The 18,831-nt window shown below is 57.3% G+C and overlaps 1 protein-coding gene across 1 annotated transcript in view; it reads left to right on the top strand.

Moving 5' to 3' along the window:
* Positions 1–18,831, top strand: part of LOC102392425 (myocyte-specific enhancer factor 2B) — a 24,302-nt gene extending 5,471 nt beyond the window's left edge. Inside the window, exons 2-9 of the mRNA XM_025293905.2 lie at positions 14,790–14,871; positions 15,385–15,588; positions 16,588–16,722; positions 17,187–17,334; positions 17,500–17,633; positions 17,722–17,815; positions 17,957–18,068; positions 18,383–18,831. Of these exons, the coding sequence (XP_025149690.1) occupies positions 14,818–14,871; positions 15,385–15,588; positions 16,588–16,722; positions 17,187–17,334; positions 17,500–17,633; positions 17,722–17,815; positions 17,957–18,068; positions 18,383–18,608 (1,107 nt within the window). The 5' untranslated portion in view covers positions 14,790–14,817 and the 3' untranslated portion in view covers positions 18,609–18,831. The remainder of the gene's footprint in view (positions 1–14,789; positions 14,872–15,384; positions 15,589–16,587; positions 16,723–17,186; positions 17,335–17,499; positions 17,634–17,721; positions 17,816–17,956; positions 18,069–18,382) is intronic.

Here is an 18,831-nt window from a genome sequence, read left to right as displayed (position 1 = left end):
CAAAAAGAAGAAGCCATTATAGGAAACTGTGAATGATGGAAGAGGGTCTGGACTGGGTTGGGAAGGGGGTTTGGGAAGGAGAGAGGTGGAAGGGGGCCACATGGCAGGGGCGAGAACGCAGGAGGGAGCCCCAGTGGTGGGAGAGGGCGGGAGGTGTGCCCCACGGTGGGCATCCCCAGCCGGCTCAGCTCTGGCTGCCCCCAGGGCTGCTCCAGCTGCTGCCCTCACGTAACCAGAGCCTGCCTGTTGCATCAGAGGCAAGCAGGCGGTCTCGGGTAAACAGAGCGGCCCTCGAGGGGCCCAGGGCTCCCTAGCCACCTCCACACTCTGCAGGACTCATTCTGTGCCTTGGAGCCTAGGCAGAAGCCCCCAGCCTGGTCTGGGTCACCCGAACATCTGGTGTTGGGCACTGAAGGGCAACAAGGATGGGGTGGGAGAGGCAGGAAACCTGATCCCCACCAACCCTAGTTTTTGTTTTTTTTTTCCCAAAGAAAAATCTGTTTGCCGGCTAGGGGTGCAAACTGCCCATGTCGCAGATTGGGAAACTGCTGTATGGGGAGAAGCGCAAGCCTTCCAGGACCTCTGTTCCCTCCCTCAGTGTCCCTCACATACTATATCGCCACATGTTCCCTCCTGAGTCCAGAGGTCTGATCATCTGTTGTGTTCTGAGAAGAATGACAGACAGCCATTGCAACTCACCTACTCTCCCCTTTCATCTGCCCCAAATGGGCCCCCTCCTCCTATCTCCACGCCCTTCTTTAAAGGGCCCCCAGCCCAATCTACTTCCACTCACTGCGCAGGCTTCATCTTTCCCCACCAAAGAATGTTCTGCACTTTCTCTACCCCCTTGCAAGTCCTCTTGGAAAAACTCACCAGTGACAAACTCTTACTCATGTTTCAAGGCCCATTACAAATGCCCCTCTTTAGGGGAAGCTCTCCAGACTGGGGGCTTCTCCAGGATCACCCAGTCCAAAGTCATATTCATCCTGGAATCCTTTCCACCTTGATTCACTCCCTAATCTTGCTCTGATCCCCCTCTGGGTTTGGGACCTGTCGTGGGTGGTGCTGGGATCCCAGAGAGGAGTCGAGTCCCAGAAGGTGACCACTTCAGGAGGAGGGTGCCCAGTTACCGAGGGCTCTGTTATCCTCCTGTCGAAGCATGTGGGTCACACATGCCGCTGCAGAAGGGACGCAGCTGGGTGAGGCCACGAGCGATCCCAGAAGCCTCGTCTGCAGTCCCTGCATCTGGGTGAGGGCAAGGGTCAGGGTTGGCTGCGAGAAGGTCTCTAGGTCTGGGGCCTCAGGGTCCCGATCGGAGTTACATTTCACTTAGGTTGGAGTAAGTCCAGGGTAGGAGATAGCAGGGGTTACAGACAGGGTCCGAATTAGGGTCAGGCTCAGTGGTAAGGTTAGGGTCGCCCACTGACAGCGGGGGATGCCTGGCAAGTCTGATCCAGCCCCCTTCCGGTCCCCATCCCTCATTATACTGTTTCCCCACCTCACTGTCTTCCAGCGTCGGATTCCCGGTCCCGGAACTCCCGGGACCCGGCCACGCCCAAGTGCCCGCCCACCGCAGCCCTCGGGCTCGCCCTCTATGCAAATTTGCGTCGCGCCCAATCAGCTCCCAGGGGGCGGGGCCGCCAGCTCAGAAGGCACCTGTGGCCGCCCGGCGCTCGGTCCGAGTTCTGAACCGCTGCCGCCCGGTCAGTACAGGAGGGTCCAGGTGGAGCAGGTGCGTCTCGCGTCGGGCCGAGGTCTGTACAGCGTCCTTTGAATGGCATCTGTGGGCTGGGATGAGTTTTAAGGTCCGAGGGTGCTGCTGTACGCGGGAGAGCTGTGTCTAAGAGGTTTGCAGCCCTAGGATTGTGAGTTTGAGAGGCTATGCGTCCAGAGTTTGTGTGTCCAAAGGGTATATGTTCAAGGGGTGTGAATCTGAGGGGTGTGTTCGAGGGGCTTTTCAAGGGTTGTTGTGTTCCTGAGACGTTTGTGTGTCCAAATGGGTGAGTGTCCCAGGGTTTGCATGTCCAGGAGTTATGTCTGAGGGAGTGTGTGTCATCGCTGAAAGGTTGTATGGCCAAAGGGCATGTGACTGAAGGTTTTGATGTCAGCTGGGGAGTTGTGTGTCTAAAGTCGTGGTGCCATGAGACTCTGGTGTGCGTCTGTGAGCTCCAGTGGTTTCTTTTCCTGGGGCACACCCCTTTGTGCATCCTGGAGGCCCCCGTGCACAACCACAGTCCCCTGCTTTCCTGCTGTGAGTGTGCCCTCGTGTGTCACGGCCCCGCACCTTCATGTGGCATGGCTTCCACGTGTGCCTGTGACCGCCGTGACCCTCACCCACCCTGTGGGGTCTCGGCTGGGCCCATGGGGTGCCTCTGTGGCTGCGGGCAGGACTGTGGGCACAGAGCCCTGAGCAGGGGACCACAAGTGCCTGGGCCACTTCCTCCCCACGCCCCAGTGTCTCATCGGAGGAACAGTAGTCACAGCCCCCCGAGGTTGTCAGCATATGACAAACTGGTGGCCGAGTTACTTTCCTGGTCATGGTCCCCGCCCTCTGTGTCCCTCAGGGTCCTGGGCAATGGATGTCACCAGCTGGAGTCCCAGGCTATTCCCTGTCCCCAAGCTGCAGACCTGAGAGGTCAGACACAGATGAGGCCTTTTGACTGACCTGGCTGAGAACCCTCACAGGGGAAGGTCAGGACCTCTGGACCTTTGGCGTCCAGGGTTGAGCACTTGCAGACTCTTGGGGTAAAGGAAATGGGGTTCAAAAAAGTATTTAGACTTAGAAAGACAAGTGTGTGGGGTTTGAGTCCAAAAGTCAACGGAGCTTTGGGATAAAGCCTTGCTCCCTCCTGTCCCCATACCTGCCTTCCTTCACCTAAGTCCAGAAGTGTATCTTGGCTTCCAGTGAATGGAATCTGGGGACATTGAGGGTCCTGGGGTCTCACCTGTGACAGCTGGAAACTCACTAGTCTGAAGCTGCCACTGTAGGAGCGAAGACTGAGGCCAGGTGGAAACACCCAGGCCCCTCAGAGAAAGGATGGGCCCCAGGCTGCCCCTCGGACCCTAGGAGAACAAAAGCCAGAAATGACAGGCTGGCCCCAGCTTCCTCCTGTCCCTCTCTGTGTGACCTCAGACAGATCACTGCCCTTTTCTGAGCTCTCTGGATGCCCTTGTGACCTGAGAAGTCTGAGCTCGTCTTACTTCCCATCTCCAAGTAATGATTGATTTCATTAAATCATTACCCAACCAGGCAGACATCTGGAAAATGCAAATTAGAGGAGAGAGGGAATTAAGGTCATTTGTCACCCCAACTCAGATGCAATGAGTGTAGACATGTTGGGGATTTGACCTTCCGGAAGATTTGAGGCACATAGGCACTTGCAGACAGATGTCATTTTTTTGGAGAGGATTTATCACACGCCTGGGATCCCATTTGGGGTAGGAGAGGTCACCCCAGCCCAGGCTCATGAATCCAAGTCAGGTGAACACAAGGATTGGATCCCATTTCTCAGCACGCCCAAAGGGCTTCCCTGTGCCTGCAACTTGGGGGCCTTGTGAGACTGCCCGTTGGCCCCAGGTAGTCCAGAAATGAGTGTCTCAGACCCCACTAGTACCCAGGCCCACTTCTCAGACTGGGTCGGGTGGCTGAGGGGGGCTGGGTTTGGGGTGCAGCTGGACAGCCATGGGATACAAACCCACACTCGAATGAGGATCTGGGGTCCTACTGTGTGGTCCTGGGAAGGAGCCCACTTCCTGCTGTGTAAAACAGGGCAGCCACCTCCGCTTCACTGGGCTATCTGAGTCAGGCTGGTCCTGTGTGTAAATGAGGTGGAGTGTAGGCCCCGGGCAGACAGCAGGCACCCAGAAACAGGAGGCGCCATCCGAACCATGACCGAGTGGAGTGCTGTGAGCCCCATCCAGGCCCACCTCACCCCACCCTGCACCAGGGGCCGAGCAGGCCTCAGGCCTGTCAGCTGCCCTGTCTGACCCCCTCCAGGTTCGTGCTCACTAGAGGTTGAGCTGGGGGTCTGGTTGAGCTGGGGTCTGCAGAAGGGAACAGTGCAGGCCAGCTGTCGCAACAAGTCACTGCTGCGACACAGGCCTGCCTCGGTCCCGTTTCCACAACCAGAGCCTCAACTCCTGTTGGACGCTGCCCTGCACCTAGAGGGCTCCTCCTCACAGCAACCGCGGGGGCTGCTGAAAATCCAGAATCATACCATGGCCTCCGCTCCCCCTCCCCCGACTCATGCACCCTCCAGGACTCAGTTGCTCTGCAGTCCCCTCTCTCACCCTGATTCCCGAGTCCCCTGTGGCCTCCCTGCTCCCCTCTGCTTCTGGCTGCCCATTGCTCACCCATTCTCAGCAATGCCAACCTCCACCATACCTGGAACCCACCTGGCACATGCCCACCTCCGGGCCTTTGCACCTGCCATTCTCCACATCCTTGCAGGGTTGGTGTACTCTCCTCCTTGTGGTTCCCTTTCCAGAAGGCCTTTTCTGGCCCCTCTGTTCAAAGCAACTTGCTCCGCACCACCTTCCCCTCTGCCTCCCCCTGTAGAATTCCATCGTTATTCTGTCCCTGACACCGTGATGTGTCTGTCGTCTCCCTCACCAGACTGGGCAATGCAGAAGGTCAGGCTGGGTCTGTCTCCTCCCTGCCCTTGTATCCCCGACACCTTGGTGAGCCATAGACATTTCTGGGGGAAGAAAGTGGGGACCAGGGACACCCCAGGGGCCCCAGATTGGGTTCCCCACTGGCTGCATCTCTGCTCTGCTGGGCTGTGGGCTGAGTCCCTTCCGCCCAGCTCTGACAGATGTGTTAATTTCCCAAGCAGGGAGGCCCAGGCCTCTGGGGATGAATTTCTGGGGCCCTTTGGGGACATCTTTCTCTGGAACAAAGAGAGAGAAACCTTGGGCCGTTCCTGTAGCTGCCATTGCAGCTTAGGGGACATCGTTGGGGGCCTTGGACTGGGCAAGGGCCCTGACTTGTGTGAGATAGCAGGGTTGGGTGTTGAATGTACAGTCTCTCCTAGCCCCAGGGGTACGGGTGCCAAGGCCCACGGGAGGCGAGTGGGGCAATGAGTTGATTTTGCAGTGGCTGTGACAGAAACCAGTCTTCCTGGCAGGACCTGCAGTGGACAGGGCAGCCAGGACCTCGTGACTTCAGGACGTAGTTTCCTTCCGAGGTGGGCACGGGAGCCTGGGAGTGAGAGAGGCATGAGCTCCGTGCAGCAGTCTGCTGTGCTGGGCGCTGTTCAGCGTGAGGATATTGGGGGGCCTCTCACACTGGCAGCCTGTGGGCCAGATGGGGCCTCGAGTTTGTTTTGTGAGCCATGAGGTCTTTAAAAGAAAACGGAACCCATTGCCAATGTCTCTTCCATTTGTTAAGCAGTTGTTGGTTGGCTCATTCAAGGAAGGGTGATGCAGACCTACTCTGTGCTGGGCACTGGGAAGGCCCCATGTCTGCCTTCAAGGAATGGACCTCTCAGGGCCGCAGTACGACCATCAGAAAGGCTTCCCTGGGCTCAGATGGTAAAGAGTCTGCCTGCAGTGCAGGAGACCCGGGCTCGATCGCTGCATCAGGAAGATCCCCTGGAGAAGGGCATGGCTACCCACTCCAGTATTCCTGCCTGGAGAATTCCACGGACAGAGGAGCCTGGTGGGCTGCAGTCCATGGGGTCACAAAGAGTCGGACACGACTGAGCAACTGACACACACACGATCATCAGAGAAACTAACAAAGAAGCACCGAACATTCCCGGTAGGACTAAGCTACTCAGGGAAAGAGAAGTCTGCTCTGGGGAGATTAGCACTCCTAGAGAGGTTTCTGCCCAGCCCTGAAGGACGCGTAGCAGCTTCTTGAATCTGGGTGAATCTGAGAAGGGCGTCCAGGACAGAGGGCACGGTGGGGCGAAGACCTGGCGATGGAGGAGAGGCAGGTCCGTCTGGGGCTGGTGTCTCAGGTGCCAGGAATGGGGCAGACGGTGAGCGAGTCTGCTGTTAGATGAGTCTCTCCTAAAGTGGGGGCACAGGTGAGTGGGCGCCAGGGCCCGCTGCATAGATGGGGAAACAGGCTCGGAGCACATCAAGCAGCGAGTGTGCAGTGGAGCCAGGGCAGGAACCCCAGTCTGGCCAAGCCCCCAGCCACAGCCAGGCCCACAGACCCCTCAGCACACAGACACGCTGGGCCCTCCCGGAAGCAGGCCTGCAGAGGGGTCTGTGGAGGGGGCGGTTTGAGGGTTCCCAACTGGGCCTCAGTTTCCCCATGATTTTCAGAGGGACCGATAGACAAAGGGGCCTCCCCCCGCAAAGGGCCTTCTCCACCTGGAACCTTCTGGGTTTCTGGGATTCAGAGCCACACGTGGGTAACGCATCCCACCCTCAACAGCTGCCCCCTCCCCTCTGGCAGGCCCCAGAACTACCTGAAGATGCCCACAACGCCCTGCCACCTGCACTGATGTAGCCTGCGGTCCCCATGCAGCATCCATACATATGATCCCTGAGGCCCTCCTGGCCCCTCACCCCACCCTCAGAACCCCCACCCCCTAGCCTGCATCTCTCCCCTGGGGAGTGCTCCCACCCTGCCTCAGGAAGTCAGAGGGTGGGCGATACCACTGCAGAGATAGAGCCCCGACCGGTGTCCAGCTGCCTGCTTGTAATGGGGGGCCAGCATGGGTCTGGGGAGTCTCCCCATGTTTGGGGGAGCTCTATGTGTGTCTAGAAAGGTTACATGTTGGGGTCACAGTGTGCTTGCAGGTGTCTACATATAATGAGGGTTTGTGTGTATTCGGGGGGTTATGTGCCGGGGAGTCCGTGTGTGTGTGAGAGGTCTGTGTGTAATCGGGCATCTGTGTGTGGTCTCGGGATACGCGTGTTTGGTGAGCCATGTGGGTTTGGGAGGGCTCTACAAGACCTGTGGACTGCATGTGTTCAGGATGGTTCATGTGTTTGGGGGGAGTCTCCCTACGAGGGGAATCTCCCAACCCCCCATCTGTACATGTGAGGAAGGGCTTTCTCCCTGAGCCGCCTGTCCCCAGCACCCTTCCTGGGTCCACCTGGTGCCCTCAGTCTGACCTGGGCACCCCGGGCTGAGGGGAGAAGACCCTAAGGAGTTCTGCTGCCTGCACAGAGAAAGAGAGATACAGCATCTCAACCACACCTACTTCAGAGAGCCCCCCATCTCAGGGAGGTGTCCCTGGCTCTCCCCATCTTCTGGGGTAGGAAACTGGCCTGGAGAAGCTTGGCCACACAGGAGTCACTGCCAGAGCCCGCCTTCTCCCGAGGGCAGGAGAGGGGCCGCTGTGGGCTAGCCAGCCCCTAGGTCACCCGCAGTGCCCCCCCCAACCTGGGCCTCCATCTCCCCAGGCTCCCAGGGGAGGAGGCGGCCCAGGGCCCCGGCTGGGGTGGGGGAGGGTCTCCAGCAGCTGGGGTCAGAGCCTCCAGAGCCCTCAAGAGAGGGGAGGGGGGGTCCCGACTTTCCAAGGGGCTCTTCCTGTCGCCCGTAACGAGGTGCTTGGGGAACAGGTGATGAAACCACTGCCTCGGTTGCGTGAGGCCGGGCTGCTGGCCTGATTTGCTGCCAGGCCCAGGCGCAGCGACCCCTCCCCGCTTCGCCGCGTCCCCTGGGCCCTCACCTCCCCCCGCCACCCACCTGCCTCTCACTTCTCCTTTCCTCCCCTCCTTCCCGGCCTGGGTCCCCCACCACACTGTGGCCTCTGGGCTCAAGGGTTGGGCAGCCTAACTCTGCTGCTGGCCCCTCCATTAAAGCCCCGCTGAGAGCCGAGAAGGGGAACTCGATGGTTCCTGGTCTTTTATCTCAGACCCTCACTGCAGAGCCTTTGAGATCAGGATTCCATGACCCGCTTTATGGAGGGGGGGCAGGTAGGGGCCTGATGCCACCCAGCTTGACACAGGAAGTGTCCCCGTAGCCTCACGAGACGGCATGCTGACTCAGCAACCCCAGCTCCAAAGCTCCTCTGCCTTCTGGCTTCTGGGAGTCCAGAGACAAGGTCAAAAGACCCCCCCACTGCCCACTCCTCCTCAGCTGGTGGCAGATGGATTCTCACTCCCATTTATAGATGAGAAAACTGAGTCCTTCCACAGGAAGAGGCCCACAGTGAAGGGTGAGTGGGAGGGTGGGATTCCTCCCAGACCTCCATCTCCATCACCAGGGCGCTGAGAGGCCTCTTAGAGGGAGGTGACAGTCATGGCCTGGAGGACTTCAGGGCTGCTTGTTGATGGACTTTAGTGAGCACATGTGTCACAGTGGAGACTTAGTCATGCTCCGGGTGCTCATGAGAGCCTCCTGTGTGACCCCAGTGTGGGGCTTCCCCGATGGCTCAGCGGTAAAGAACCTGCCTGCAATCAGGAGGCTGGATTTTGATCCCTGGGTTGGGAAGGTCCCCTGGAGAAGGGAATGGCAACCTACTCCAGTATTCTTGCCTGGTGAATTCCATGGACAAAGGAGCCTGGCAGGCCATATAGTCCATGGGGTCGCACAGAGTTGAACATGAGTTAGCATGCATGCACGCACCGCATGCACCCTCAGTTTCCCCCACAAAAAGCGCTCAGGCCTGAGACCCCAGGCTCCCTCCAACCCCAGGCATATGCCACCAGCATATCGTGTCCCCTCGGTTGCCAAACAGCCCATCCTCTCTGCCTTCCTGCAGCCCCGGTCTCAGTTCAGGCCCCACGTCTCCTGCCTGGACGTCTGCCCCCGCTTCTCCCTGTCATCTCACTCCTCTCTGCCTTCCTGCAGCCCCGGTCTCAGTTCAGGCCCCACGTCTCCTGCCTGGACGTCTGCCCCCGCTTCTCCCTGTCATCTCACTCCTCTCTGCCTTCCTGCAGCCCCGGTCTCAGTTCAGGCCCCACGTCTCCTGCCTGGACGTCTGCCCCCGCTTCTCCCTGTCATCTCACTCCTCTCTGCCTTCCTGCAGCCCCGGTCTCAGTTCAGGCCCCACGTCTCCTGCCTGGACGTCTGCCCCCGCTTCTCCCTGTCATCTCACTCCTGCCCAGACAGATGCTGTCGTCACAGCAACCTGAGTCGGGGCTGGGGGGTGGTACTTTTTAAAAAATCCTTTTGGTTAAGTCAGGTAGAGGGAAATGCAAAAATCAGTGGAGTAGGACTAAAAAACTTGCACCAACTGAATACAGCTGGTCCAGGGAACAGAACTCCAGCCCCCTGACTTCACTATCTTGTCACAGTGCCTGCTTAGCGTGGCCACTGTGCTCATATCCATCACTGGAGGTGACTTTTGCCTGTTCTGGAACTTTGTATCAATGGAATCACATGGCATGTCCCCTCTGCAGAGCCCAATATGGTTGAATCAGCCCATGATCTGGGAGGTCCACCTGTGCGGTTGCGTGGAGCTGAGACGCATCCTTTTTCTGTACTGTATAGTAGCCCATCATAGAATGTACGAGAAAGTAGTTGTCAGTTCTCCCATTGAGGGCATTTGAATCATTTCCAGTCTGGGGCTATGATGAACGAAGTTGCTGAGAATGTCCTTGTTTGTGTGATTTCTTACGTGGGCCCGTTTGTCTTCGGTAAATACAAGGGGAGGGAAGGATCACCGGGTTGGAGGGTAGCTGCTTGTTCGGCTTTAGTAGATTCCAGGCAGTTTTTCAGAGTGCCTCTTCTTCTTTCCCCTCCCACCAGCAATGCAAGAAAATACGGGGGGATTTTAAACTGTCAAAATCATATCTAGGTACTCCTTTGCCCCCAAATTCTCTATTGCTCCCTGATGCCCTCCGAGTAAAACCCACACTCTTCACTGTGGCCCACAAGGACCTACATGATCCAACCCCACTCCTACCACCACCATCCCCGTCCCCTCTCGCCCTTGTTCATGTTGTCCAGCCATTCAGACTTCTTTGCTGTTTGCAAAATGTCAAACTCATGAGCACTCTGAGCTTTTGGCCTTGCAGCTCCCCTGCCAGGAACACCCTCCCACCAGATCCTCTTACTGACTCTTCCCTTCACTGCCTCTGTCTTTCTTGTGCCCCTGGTCTCAGTTCAAATGTCACCTCTTCAGAGAGGTCTTCCTTGAATCCCTGGCTACTAACATGGCCCCTTTTGTGGTCAGTACTTCTCTCTTTTTAGACTTAGGTTCTGACCTATCAGAGTTTCATTAAAATGACTTGGAGTGCCCCTGTTTTTAAAGGTCTGAGTTAGTTTAAAGAACATTTCACTTTCCTGTCCTCTAAGGTTTGATAAAACAGCTATAAAACCGTAGGGGCCTGTTATCCTTTTAATGGTATGTCTAGAGACACTTTTTAAATTTTCCATGGTCATTGGTCTACTTAAGCTTTCTACTTCTTTTGAGGTCAGTTGATCGCAATGGTTGGCACATAGTTGACACTTGGTAAGTGGGGTACAAAGATAGGGATGGGGAGGTACTGGACTCTTGACTTCAAATGCCCACTCCCCTGCCCATGTGCTCAGGCCCCCATCCAGCCCTCCCACTGAGGCCCAGCTGCAAGCTTTCTCCATTGAGGTGCCCTCTTGGATTTATCCTGGCTCTTCTTCCCTTTCCTGGGTCTATGGATTCACCTCTGCCACTCTGCTGGGCAGATGCAACAAGCTCTAGGCTTTCTAGCTGGACCTTGGTTTGGGGGTTGGGGGCTTGTCCCCAGAAGAGGCCTTCCCCAACCTCAGCCTCTCCCAACCTCAGCCTCTCCTAACCTCAGCCTCCCCCCTCGTGCCCTGCACATTCAGCACACACCACCACCTCCCCCCAGCAGTTCCGATCACCATCACACCAACATCTGGAGAACTGGCCGCCTGGTCTGTCTGCGGCTCAGGGTGGGGATTTGCATGTGAGTACAAATATATATGCACACCCTGGGCCTCCCGCCTCTGCATTCCTTGGCTGGCCCTTCACACCTGGGCCTGAGGCAGGTCAACGCTGAGCGGTTGAATTTGCATGCGCGTGTATTTCTGGGTAGGGAGTCAGCTGGGGGAGTCTGAGAGGAAGTTGTTGAGGGAAGCTGAGGGGAGTTCAGACGTGTCCCTCTTGACCCACTCCATATCTTCCCAGTCACCCCTGTGTCTGGTCCTGAGGGTCTTCCAGGCTGGGGGAGAAGGAGAGAGGCAGATATATGACCCCCCCATCAGACAGCCCACAGTGTCAGAACTAGAGGGGAAGGACGGAGGCTGTGGGAGACCAGAGTGAGAGGGCAGGGAGGGCTTCCTGAAGGAATGGATTTCTTGAGCTGGGTGTTTGAAGTGTGAATAGGAGTTGGCCAGGTGCAGAAGAGGCAAAAAGGGGATTTCAAACAGACGTTTTGTGGAAGGTAGAGAACAGTGGGCAGGAGCTGATTAGGGCAGGGCCTTGAATGCCAGACTGAGGACTGGAGCTTCCTTCCTCCTGAGGGCAGTGGGGAGCTGTGAGGAGTGTGTAATCAGGAAGGGGCATGATCAGAGCTATGTGCTGGGTAGATCCCTCCAGGACCAGAGCAGGGGGTGACTTTGGTTCCTAGGTGAAGACTGGGGGTTCCAAAGTCATCAAGGGTCAGAAGACGCAAACCCCTGCAGGAGTCCATCTGCACCTGTCGGGCCTGCCTCCAGAGATGGCAGGGGACCTGGTGGCCTCTTGAGGAACCAAAGAGCCCTAGAGCACAGTGACTTAAAGTGCAGGACGCAAGCAGAGCACAGAGGGGGCCTAACCCCCGGTCTCGGCCCAGATGGACACAGCTCTGGCCTCTCCGCAGCTTCCTGTCCTCTTTACCTCTGCCTCCAACAGTCTTGCTCCCCATGACAGCTATGACCAAGTTTTTGTGGTTTTTTTTCTGACTGGACCAGTTTGTTTTCTTTTTTTTTTTTTTAATTTGGGGCTATATCAGGTTTTAGGTGAAACACCCTGGATCTCAGTTGAGGCATATGGGATCTAGTTTCTCGACCAGGGATCAGACCTGGTCCCCTGAATTAGGAATGCAGAGTCTTAACCACTGGACTACCAGGGAGGTCCCCGTGTTCAAGGTTTTAAACTCCTTTCCCTTCTTGATGAACCCCCATCCATCATGGCTGTCCATTGCTCTTAGAGCAAAACCCAGAGGCCTCGCTGCAGCTCAGAGGACCCAGAGAGGCCCTGCCTCTGCACTTTCCCCTCTTTTCTCACTCTAGCCTTGTTGATGCGTCTCCTTCTTCCTTAGGGACTTTGCACCTGCCATTCCTTCTGCCTAAAACTCACTTCCTGTCTCAGCTCATGAGTCTCAGTTCAGAGCCCCCCTCCTGACCTTCTGACTCTCGGGGGCGCCCCTGTTATATGAACCCTGCCCCGGCCAGGAGGTCCTTGTCTAAAATGGGGACAGACGGAGAAGGGGCCAAAGTTGGATCTTCCAGACCCCGAGACTCATGTCTAAGTCCCACGTTCCCATGGGATTCCAGGCGTGGGGGGCATTTCCGGAATCATCTTGGCACCAAGACCTCCGGGCCAGTGCCCTCCTCCTGTCCCCAGGGGCCCGTCAGGGCGGGGATAATGCATCCCAGCCGTGGGAACTAGCCCGATTCCGGACAGGGATTAAAATTAGCCCCAAAGGTTAAATTTAGCAAGTCAGGCTGGAGCTGGGGGGCCACAGTGGGGGCTCGTTTTGGCCTGGACTCGACATAGTTATGACTACTCAGAGACCCAGACCAGGGAAGGTGGAGGGTGTGCCTGGGGTGACCTAGTGGGATGCATATGACAGGCTGGGGTGACTCACATTTCCAGCTCTGGATCTTTGGGAAGATGGGGAGCCCCCCCAGACCCCTCGGGCTGGGGTATGTTTCTCCCAGAGATAGACCTGCATTTCCCTACACTTCCCAAGACCTCATTCTCAGGCTTGTGCAAGCTACTCTGCCTTTCATACCCACCCCATTCACAGAACAGCAAACTGAAGCTGAGGGAGAGGCTGCCCTTACTGAAGACCTCTCTTCTGGTCTGAGACTGGCTGGGACCTGAGCACGGGCCCACTTCATCCTGGGGAAGGCCTGTGGCGCGGCCTCAGTCCCCTCTGACACGAGAGGGCTGGGGGGTGGAGTGTGGTCATGGGGTTGGCGGAGGGGTCTCGGGGGCCATGGGATGGCTCTCTGTACAGTGGGGTTGGTGCTGCATGACAGACGATATGATTCCTTGATTCCAGGAGCCCTGCCTGGGGGCTGCTGGGAAAGAGCTGGGCCAGGTCTTGGTTACTCGTTGCCCTCACTGAGCTGCCCATTCTCACCTTGGGACCCCCACCAGGGAGATCCCAGACCCCCATGCAGAGGGTCCAGGCTTCCTCTCTAGTTTGCATGAGCCCACCCCTCCTCCCAGTCTGAAGTCTCTGAGTGAAGGTCTTCCCAGGGGATTCCCCCTCTTCCCACTGGAAAGAAGGTCAGGGATGGGGTCTCTATTAGGCTTCCCCCCATTTTTAATTTCTGGGTTTTTTTCAGCTGTGCCATACAGCATGTGGGATCTTAGTTCCCTGACCAGGGATCCAACCCAAGCCCCCTGAGTTGGGAGAGCAAGTCTTAACCACTGAACCGCTGAGGAAGTGCCCCCCGACCCCCAACCAACACACATTTTTAAAAATAGAAATCTTTACTCACTGAGAGAGAACAGTTAGAAAATTCGAAAGATAAAAATGAAAAAGGAAAAGATGAAAAGGCCACACATTGTATGATTCCACTTATAAGAAATGTCCAGAACAGGCCAAATCCATAGATCAGTGGTTGCTGGGGGCTGAGGAAGGGGGAGCGGGAGTGGCTGCTATGGGGCTGGCTCTTCTCTTTGTCTTGTTTTCTGGGTTTTTGGTTTGTTTGGTTTTGGTTTTTTGGTCTTGCCAAACTGCATGTGGGATCTTAGTTCCCTGACCAGGGATTGAACCCAGCCCCCTGCAGTGGAAGCACAGAGTCTTAACTACTGAAGCCCCCGGAAAGCCCCTGGGGTCTCCTTTTGAGAGGATGTAAAGTTTCTGGAACCAGGTAGAGATGATGGTTGCACAACGTCATGAATGCTCTAAATGTCACGGAATTGCACATGTTAAAATGGCAAATCTTACGTTAAGTAAGTTGCATCTCAAGTTTTAAAAACTCACCCATAAATTTTCCCCCAGCACTGACTCCCAGCTTGAGTATTTCCTTCTAGTCTTTTCCACTCGCAATGCAATTTTTAAATATATGTTTTATATATATTTTAATGTATGTTTTCTGGTAACCATAGCCCTCAACTTTGCTCACGGAAGGGCTGTCGTGGGTGGACTGAATGAGTTGAAAAGTGTCTGCTGTGTGGATCAGGCTTACTTCCAGATCGCTGAGCCCCGCCGGGTACCATCATCGGATGGCCCTCCAGCCTGGCCTGTTGAGAGCCTCCAGGCTGCCGCCGGTGTTCATAACAGCACTGCACCCAGGGCAGCTGCTGTCTGCAGGGCAGATCTGAGTGCCCTGTGTGGGTTGGCTCATTTTATGCTCCAGCAGCGCTGGGCAGTGCACCGCGCTGTTATCCACGCACAGACAGGGGTCAGGCTCCCCTGAGGTCCCACAGCTATCAGCTTGTTTTGCTTTAGAGCCTCAGTTGGGGGCACCTGTACCTCTCAATCTTTCCCCCTTGGTCAACCTCTTCCTTATAAGGCATTGGTCTGAGGTGTTCAGTGAGCATTTGATGCATCCTGGGCTGGTTGATGGTGTGAGATGTGGGGGTGACCCAGCCCACCTCATTCTCCCCATTGTCTCCTGGCAGGGGTGGGAGGAAGATAGGGGTATGCTGGGGTGCCTGTCCCCACTTGCCATCCACCTGCTCTGTTCTCTTCTCCTCCCCACCCCCCACCTCCAGACAAAGGGCACTCCACCCAGCCTGGGACATGGGGAGGAAAAAAATTCAGATCTCACGCATTCTGGACCAAAGGAATCGGCAGGTGAGTTCACTGGGTGGAACAGTGGCTGGGGGAAAGGCTTTCCTAGCAGAAGAAACACAGCCTGGGCAAAGGCTTGGCCATCTGGGGGAACTGCAAGGGAATAAGGAGACTTGATGTAGTGTCAGGAGTTTGAGATGTAGCATTTACTCATTCTGATGATGATTTACTCATTGATTCTCTGTGATGACTGGAGCTCCAGTCACAGGAGCTCAACACACATCCAACTCAAAGTGCTGGGCCAGAGACAGGTACAGAACTGGGGAAGCTCAGAGAGCGAGTGTGGGGTCTGCCTGGAGACCAAGGAAAACTTCCCTAAGGAGAGGACATTTGGGCCAGGTTTTGAAGCATCAATAGGAGTTTGCCAGGTTGAGAAGTGAGGAGCAGTACAGTTGGAAAGAGCACATGCAAAGGCATGAAATCAGGAAGCATGTTCATGGAAAAATACGCCCCTCGACTCCCCCTCTCACCTGAATTTTTGTCTTCTCCTGCCCTGCCTTTGGATACTGAGTCCAGGTAACATTCACCAAGCGAAAGTTTGGGCTGATGAAGAAGGCCTACGAGCTGAGCGTGCTCTGCGACTGCGAGATTGCCCTCATCATCTTCAACAGCTCCAACCGCCTCTTCCAGTACGCCAGCACAGACATGGACCGGGTGCTTCTGAAGTACACGGAGTACAGCGAGCCCCACGAGAGCCGCACCAACACTGACATCCTCGAGGTACCCCCGGGACCCTCCTCCCCGGCCACACGAAGCCCAGCACACTCTGCACACTCAGAGCCTAGGGACTCTTGGTTTGCACAAAAGATGAGCTTTGCAGTTTGGCTTTGCTGGATCCCCTGGAGAGGAAATGGCAACCCACTCCAGTATTCTTGCCTGGAAAAATTCATGGATAAAGAAGCCTGGCAGGCTAGAGCCCATAGCATCGCAAAGAATCGAACACCATTGAGCGACTGAGCACGCATGCACACACGCATGCCAGTCAACAGGTCTGGGGTAATGGAGAGTCCCCTCTAGGGGCAGCTGCCTAGCACCATCCAGGATGAGCAAGATCACTGTTCCTTTATTTTTTTTTTTTCTTTTGATTTTTGGCTGTGCTGGGTCTTCACTGGGCCCTCATCGTGGCACGTGGGCTTTTCTTCAGATGTCACAGGCGGGCTTCTCTCATGGAGCATGGGCCGTAGAGCTCACAGGCTCAGTACTGTGGCGCGAAGATCACTGTCACTTTGGATCTGGGCATCTTTACCCAGGAACGGGAAGCTGAAGCCACTGGGTGGACAGAGCACTGGGAGCCCCAAGGTGACAGAGTGGGGAAAAGCTGGTAGAGGAGAAGCAGGGGTCTAGGAGTACGGAGATCACTGGTCCCAGGGGGGTGACAGCTTAGGAGAGCCTGTGAAGTAGCTTCTAGATGCTCAACTAGCTGCATGCCAGGCTCTGAGGCTGCGCCTGGGTGCAGAATGGAGAAACCAAATCACACTCAGGAGGAGCATTAGGATAATGCCAGCAGGCCCGGGTGGATCTCCACCCCTGCTGTGTGACCTGGGCCTCTCTGGTCCCAAGGCAGGACAGTCCCTCTCTCACATACAGTTGGAAGTTACTAGATGACTCCCTGGGGTTTTTGGTTAATGGGATTGAGCTGGAGCAGCTGTGCCTGCACTCTGCCTGCCCACAGAGCCGGGTGGGATGGGGGCGTCACCCTGCTGTCTTCCCTTCCCACAGACACTGAAGCGGAGAGGTGTGGGCCTTGATGGACCCGAGCTGGAGCCAGACGAGGGGCTTGAGGGGCCAGGAGAGAAGCTGCGGAGGCTGGCAGGTGATGGGGGTGACCCAGCCTTGCCCCGGCCCCGGCTCTATGTAAGTGACTCCCTGTCCCACCTCATGGGGCCCTCCCCCCACTTCCGAGGCCCAGGTAGCTGGGGCTGAGACCGAGAGAAGGACTCAAGACCAGGATTCCTAGAGTTGGGGGGCAGGGAAGACTTCCTGGAGGAGTAGGAATTATAGTAGGGGCTTTGAAGGATGGAAAAGAGCTCAACAGACAGTTCCTTCTTTCTTTATTTCTTTAATGTGTCTAAACCTGGGAAGCCCCCTCAGGACCAATCGTTTGCTTAGTAAGAAGTTTCAGCTCTGGGCCTAGCTGTCAAGGAGTGACGGAGGCAGACACAGGCTCCCCAGCCACGGGGCGTTTAGGCCAGAGGGGCGAGTAGTGAGGGCTTCCGGAAGTGGAGGAAGCTGGCCCTCGAGCTCACTGGGATTGTCTAGGTTGAAGTGATGCCCTCATCTCCGTGCTCCTCAACCAATCCTGGCCTCTGTGCCCGCAGCCCGCAGCCCCCACTATGCCCAGCCCGGACATGGTATATGGGGCGCTGCCCCCACCGGCCTGTGAACCCACTGGACTTGGGGAGGCCCTGCCTGCCCAGAGCCGCCCATCCCCCTTCCGGCCAGCAGCCCCCAAAGCTGGGCCCCCAGGTGAGCATGGGGCACAGGCCCTGGGCAGGGGGTGAAGGTTCCGGGGGGCTGTGCAGCGGGGAAATGTTGGCTCCCACCCTGCTTGGCTGTGGGCGTCACTCTGGACCTCAGACTTCATCAGATGACGTGGCTGCCTGCCTCCTCTGGGGGTCCCCTGCTCCCCAGGCCTGGCGCACCCTCTCTTCTCGCCGAGCCATCTCGCCAGCAAGACACCACCGCCCCTGTACCTGGCAGCGGACGGGCGGAGGCCAGACCTGCCTGGCGGCCTGGCCGGAACCCGAGGGGGACTGAGCAGCTCAGTGAGTGAGGGGAAGGGGTGGAAGGGCTGCAGGGGCAGGGCGGCCTGGCTGAGGGTCTCAGGCTCCCCTTTACCCTGTGTCCCCGCAGAGAGGACTCTACGGTGGCCTGCAGAGTCCCTGCTCCACCGCTGCCCCCGGACCCCCGCTCGGGAGCTTCCCCTTCCTCCCTGCCGGCCCCCCAGGTATGCACTTGCCCTGGCTTTGGGAGGGTGTCTCCACACTCCCCCGCCTGCCAGAACTGCAAACTGGCGGGTAGGGCGGGTCAGGCTTGGGGAGGGGCTCCCTGGGGTCAGGGCCTCAGTTTTCTCTTCTTGCCCCCGCAGAGTATGGCCTGGGGGATCCTCCTCCACCCCCAGGCTTGCTGCAGCCCCCCACCCTAGCCCCCTGGCAGCCCTCCCGGGCTGATGGGCCCCCGGCCACCCCCACGCAGCCTAGGTAAGTGCCCCAACTGTCTCCCCGGTCCCTCACTCCCCCAGTTCGGGTTCACAGTTGCCGCCTCCCCCCCCCCCCCCCCCCCAGTCTCTCAAAGCCCCTAGCCACGGCTGACCCCTGGTGGCCACTCTCAGTTCTGCACACAGCCCTTCCCGACTGGTCTGGTGGGATGGGCGGCTATTTTGGAAGCCCCAAGAGGGATCGCCACCCCCTCCTTTCCCAAGGTTCTCCTGCCCAATCTTTGCCCAAGCCATGCCACCTTTCTGGCTTCCTCGCTGAGCTCACGGCCCCGCTCCTCTCTCTCTCTCTCCCTGCAGTGGGGGCCGCAGCTTGGGCGAGGATGGCCCCCCGGCCCGCGGCGCCTCCTCACCCACCCCTCCAGTCAGCATCAAGTCCGAGCGCCTCTCCCCGGCCCCCGGAGGCCCCGGCGACTTTCCAAAGACCTTCCCCTACCCTTTGCTCCTGGCCCGGCCCCTAGCAGAGCCCCTGCGACCTGGACCCCCTCTGCGGCGGCTGCCCACTGCCGATGGCTGGCCCCGGTAGTCGGCCAGGGAATGGCACCGGTTCTGACCCTCATGTCAGGCCAGGCGAGGGCACGTGGGGTCCCAACCTCTCTCCCTGCATCCTTGGAGAAGACGCAGCAGTTACCACTGTTTCTGCGATGGGGGCGTGGAGTGGGGAGGCCGGGTTCGGATTCACAGTTGGGGGTTCTTTTCCCCTTTCCTGTGTGTGTATCCATCAATAAAACACACGTGGTTTCCGTGGA

This window comes from Bubalus bubalis, chromosome 9, assembly GCF_019923935.1.
Source record: "Bubalus bubalis isolate 160015118507 breed Murrah chromosome 9, NDDB_SH_1, whole genome shotgun sequence".
Taxonomy (NCBI): domain Eukaryota; kingdom Metazoa; phylum Chordata; class Mammalia; order Artiodactyla; family Bovidae; genus Bubalus; species Bubalus bubalis.
This window is presented reverse-complemented; position numbering and strand designations above follow the sequence as displayed.